At 42.7% G+C, this 4,541-nt stretch overlaps 1 protein-coding gene across 1 annotated transcript; it reads left to right on the forward strand.

Moving 5' to 3' along the window:
* Nucleotides 1-3,496: 3,496 nt before the first annotated feature.
* On the forward strand, nucleotides 3,497-4,011 carry LOC127006473 (G protein-coupled receptor kinase 1-like; the record flags this gene model as incomplete). The annotated part of the gene is given in 1 exon segment (XM_050876414.1): nucleotides 3,497-4,011. A coding segment is annotated over 1 exon segment (113 nt), but the record flags the coding sequence as incomplete, so codon positions are not given.
* Nucleotides 4,012-4,541: the final 530 nt, after the last annotated feature.

A 4,541-nucleotide genomic window follows, 5' to 3' on the forward strand; every position in this document is an offset into this window, starting at 1 on the left:
CTACCAACTTCATATTATCCTGACCCTGCCGTTTGCATTTTTTTTTTTTTTAGCGAACAAATGCTTTCTGCCAATGTCCAGTCTTTTCTTTGTTGTTTTCATGCTTTTGCCTTTATAATTTCTTTGATCTTGTCCATATTCAAAGAAGGACATCACTAGGTTTCCTTTTGTCAAGTTCTGTTCGTTCTGTCAGTCATTTCATTCCTTTTAGTTTTTTTTATTTCATATCTTTGCAAACCTTTATAAGTTTTTTTTGTTTCCTTTGTTTGTGTACTGTTGCTGTTCACCTGTGCCTTTTCTCCTGCTTCTAGCTTTCCCTCCATTACAATCTTTAGTAATAGGCTATTTGCCTTCTCTAATTATCATTTAATCTTTATCAGGTACGAGAGTCGAGAATTCGCTCTGAATTTCATAACTAAAATCTCCCCGAGTGCAAGATTATTGAGCTGTTTCGTATTCATAAACTTTCCCCTCTCTTCTCAGATACAAGCCGTTTTGCATCTTATCAAATGGTGATCACAGTATTTGAGCTTGATTAGCACCATTGCCGTATTACACCCTCTGCTATGTCCGAATTTCCAATAAAGCTAAAGTCAGTTTCGTTCATCATCTTTACAGTAAAGGTTTTCCAGGTCAGTTTCCAGCTCACTTTTGTGGGAAAATCTTTAATTACTCTTAGTCTGTTTCTTTCTGCCTGTTATTAAAATCCTAAAGGGTAATGTTTCTATTCCTTCTCTGATCTACATCCTTAGCAGGCTTATAGACCCGATGGAGTGTTGAGTGCTGATTCCTTTTCTGGTCAAACTTTTTCGTCTCTTCCTTTCAACATCTTTCTTTCCTTCCTGCTGAAAGTACGCCTACATACAACCTGTGCCTAAGAAAGGGTGACTGCTCTAATCCTTCATACTGCCCCTCTGTAGCTCTGCTTTCTTGTCTTTCTTAGGCTTTTGAAACAATCCTTAACAGGAAAGTTCTGAAGCATCTGTCAACTTCTGACCTTCTCTCTGATCACCAGTACGGATTCCGCTATGGCTGTTCAGCTTATAATCTGCTTGCTTCCTTAAATGACTCTTGGTCATCTTCTCTTAGCCATTTTGGTGAAACTTTTGCTGTAGCCTAAAACAACCCGAAGACTTTTGACAGTCTGACACAAATATTTGCTTGCTAAACTACCTTCCTAGGAGTTCTTTCCCCTTTTCTGTACTTTTGTCTCCAGTTTCCTTTTAGACCGAACTATCTCTGCCGTGGAAGATGGTCAATCAGTACAGTATCCCTAAGCTTATTGATAGTGGTGTTCCGCAAGGCTCTGTACCATCTCCCACTCTCTATTGTTTATTAATAATCTTTCCAAAACAAACTGTTCTCTCCACTCCTACGCCGATGACTTTACACTACATTACTGACCATCTTTCAACACAAGACCCTCCAAAACGGAAATTACTGTACTCAAGACCGGACGCTACAGAACCTTCAACCTTTGACCTTGCTATCATTTCTGATTGGGGCAGATAGAACTTGGTGTCCTTCAGTGCCTGAAAACTCAGTTTCTTCACCTGATAAATCGAGACTGTATTCCAAACACCTATCCCCTATTCTTTTGTAAAACTCAGCTATCCCCTTGTTCTACAATAAACATACTTGGTATGTCGTTAACTGAAAATCTCATTTGGAAACTTCCTATTTAATCTCTTGTTAAGCCAGCCTTTTCGAAGTTTGATGTTCTGTATCGTCTTCCATCATTTTCCCCCATCCCAGATCCTATACATATACAAGGGTCATGTCTGCCCTCGTATGGAGTATGCTTTTCATGTATGTGTACAGGGGGATTCCACACACACAGCCCTTTATAGGACAAAGTAGAGTCAAAGGCTTTTTGTCTCATCAACTCCTCTCCTCTTACTGACAGTCTTTTACTTCTCCGCCGCAATGTTGCCTTTCTATCTCTCAATATTTTCAAACTGACTCCTCTTCTGAACTCGCTAACTGCATACCTCCACCCCTCCTGCGACATCGCTGCCCAAGACTTTCTACTCTCGCTTAATCCTATGGTGTCCAAATCCCTTGTGCAAGAAATTAACCACCATCTTCATCCTTTCATACTTTTCACTGGTAAACTCTGGAACAGCATTCCTGTATCTGTATTTCCGCCTGCCTGCAACATGAACACTTTCAAGAGGGGAGTATTCAGACACCTCGCCAAATGATGCTGACCCTCTCTTTTGGAATACTACACACTGTTTGCAGGAGCAACGCCAACGAGCATTTTCTTTTTGTCCTTGAGCAGCCTCCTTTCCTTAAAAAAAGTATAAGTTGGCATTTGGTACAAAAGCGTGAAATATTTTAATTTTCTATTTTCTTTTGAAAATTTTATATTGATTTCTGCTCCTCTTTCGTTGATGCTGAAGAATTATTCTACGTTCCCAGATGGTCTTGTTTGAGAAACCAACTCACGTTCCTTCCTGCAAGACCTTTACAGCACAAGGCCAGGAATGCCTCGTGTGGCCTCTGAACCTCGCTGAGACCCATGACGTCCCGCTCAATAAACATACATACATACATACATATAAACCTGCTTTTGTCTGGATTGCCACTGATATTTTTTTTTTTCAGTGAAGATCTTTAGTATTGCTGAAAATTAAGATCGTGAGACAACATTAAGGCGTACACGTACACGTACCGAGTTCATATCGCTTTGATCGTGCATCCGAAGGAAAAAGACGTAAGAATAAACCGACATTTTTAGAGATAAACCAGTTGTTTGGAGACGTTAAATCTACGTAGGAGGGGGAAGGACAGTTATTCCTGTTCTCTTCCTGTCTATCTCATAGAGCAGTCTCGAAAACTCGTAGTGGGCCGTCGTGAGACAGAAACCCGTATCTCCTCCAAGGAGAGGACGAACCTGTGAGCAAGGAAGGTAGGACGAGCCACGCGAGGAGTGAAATCTGTTGGTCGACCGACTGTGTTACGTTATTTTATTAATGTTGTAGAATTACCTCAGTTTCCGACTTTTATTCCACAGAAACAGACACGGGTCCCGCTTTGTTAATCCGTCACTTACTTATTGCGCACAACTGCCTATTGATATATTGTGATAACTATTTGATTTAAACTTAGTTGTAAATATTTAAATCTTCATTTTGAAAGAAATTGTGGTGTCGAAGGAGACGTCTTGCCTCAACAGGTGAAGATGTAGGTGTGCACGGCGATGATCGAAGGTTGACAGAAATCAGCTGATTTCGTGTCGTCTGTCTCTTCCTCAGCCGCACAGACTGTCTGTGCTGGGAGTGGCTCTCAGTGATGATCAGGGATATATGTAACAGTATTTACCTCTCCTAATCCCTAACGAGATAGTATTTATAGCAAGCAATAAGAAAGGGAACACGTAAAGGATAAGATAGAAAAATGTGTAAATGGGCGTCACCAGAGAACTTATCAAAGTTCTGTGGAGTCGCCTTTGCGTCTGCGCCCCGCGGCTGGATTGGTTCCTCGATACTGGTGGGCCTCATGGTACTAGAACTGGATATCTAGGATTTAAGAAAAACCTGCCATCCATTGAATGAAGTGGCAGGACATGTAAGGCAGTTGTATTCACGGTATTAATCAGTGTTGTCGGCCGCGGCGGCCGGCGGCGTGTGGCAAGTGTGCTCTTCCCTTGAGCCTCCTCTCCTCCCGCCCTGCGTGCAGTGGGTGTGCTCTCGGGGGACAGGGAGGAGCCGTGCTCGAGGCTTGGAGATTGCGTGTGGAATGAAACAGTAACTGCTAAATGCCAAAAATGTGATGCTCTCTTATGTTTCTGGTGTCAACCCCGTTAATGGTTTCTGCCAGCGTCGGCCTAGTCAAGCCTTGACAAGATAGTGTTTGCTGTATTTAGTGGTAAACCGAGTAAGAAATCGTCAAGATGGCCGACTTGGAGGCAGTGCTGGCTGATGTCAGCTATTTGATGGCCATGGAAAAAAGTAAATCTACTCCAGCGGCGAGAGCGAGCAAGAAGATCATTTTGCCGGACCCCAGGTACGTGGCGGCCGTGTTGTCTGTGGTATTGATTGCAGGTGTGGGTGAGGTTGGCATACCTGGCGAGGTGGCTGGCAGGGCGACGGGGAAGCCCAGCTCGCAGGGCCAGCCTAATGATGGTGTGTTATTGAAGGTGTCCCCACAGTGGCACCTGCTTGCCTCGGATACTGGGTGGGCAGCGTGTGCCTCGCACGGCCGTATGATACTCGCTTGAGAGCAAAAGGGCAGTCAAGCCAATGAAATCCATCCTAACCACTCAAAAGGAAGGCTGAAAATAATATTTGGAGGAATAAGAATGAAAAATATCATAGACAATTATGATATAAATAATGCATACAACTTGAGGCAGAAAAGAAAGGGGCGATTTATTCACATTGTTATATGGCAAACAGGAATCCTTTTATGTTTAATTCCATTTTTTTCCCCTGACTTCCAAAAAATGCTTGCATACCCATAAAACATCAATTTGAAGCAGGCGAGAAAAAAAACCTTAATGAGATTGAGGGGAGGCAAAGCTACCTGATAGCTCT

This window comes from Eriocheir sinensis, chromosome 32 (assembly GCF_024679095.1).
Source record: "Eriocheir sinensis breed Jianghai 21 chromosome 32, ASM2467909v1, whole genome shotgun sequence".
Taxonomy (NCBI): Eukaryota; Metazoa; Arthropoda; class Malacostraca; order Decapoda; family Varunidae; genus Eriocheir; species Eriocheir sinensis.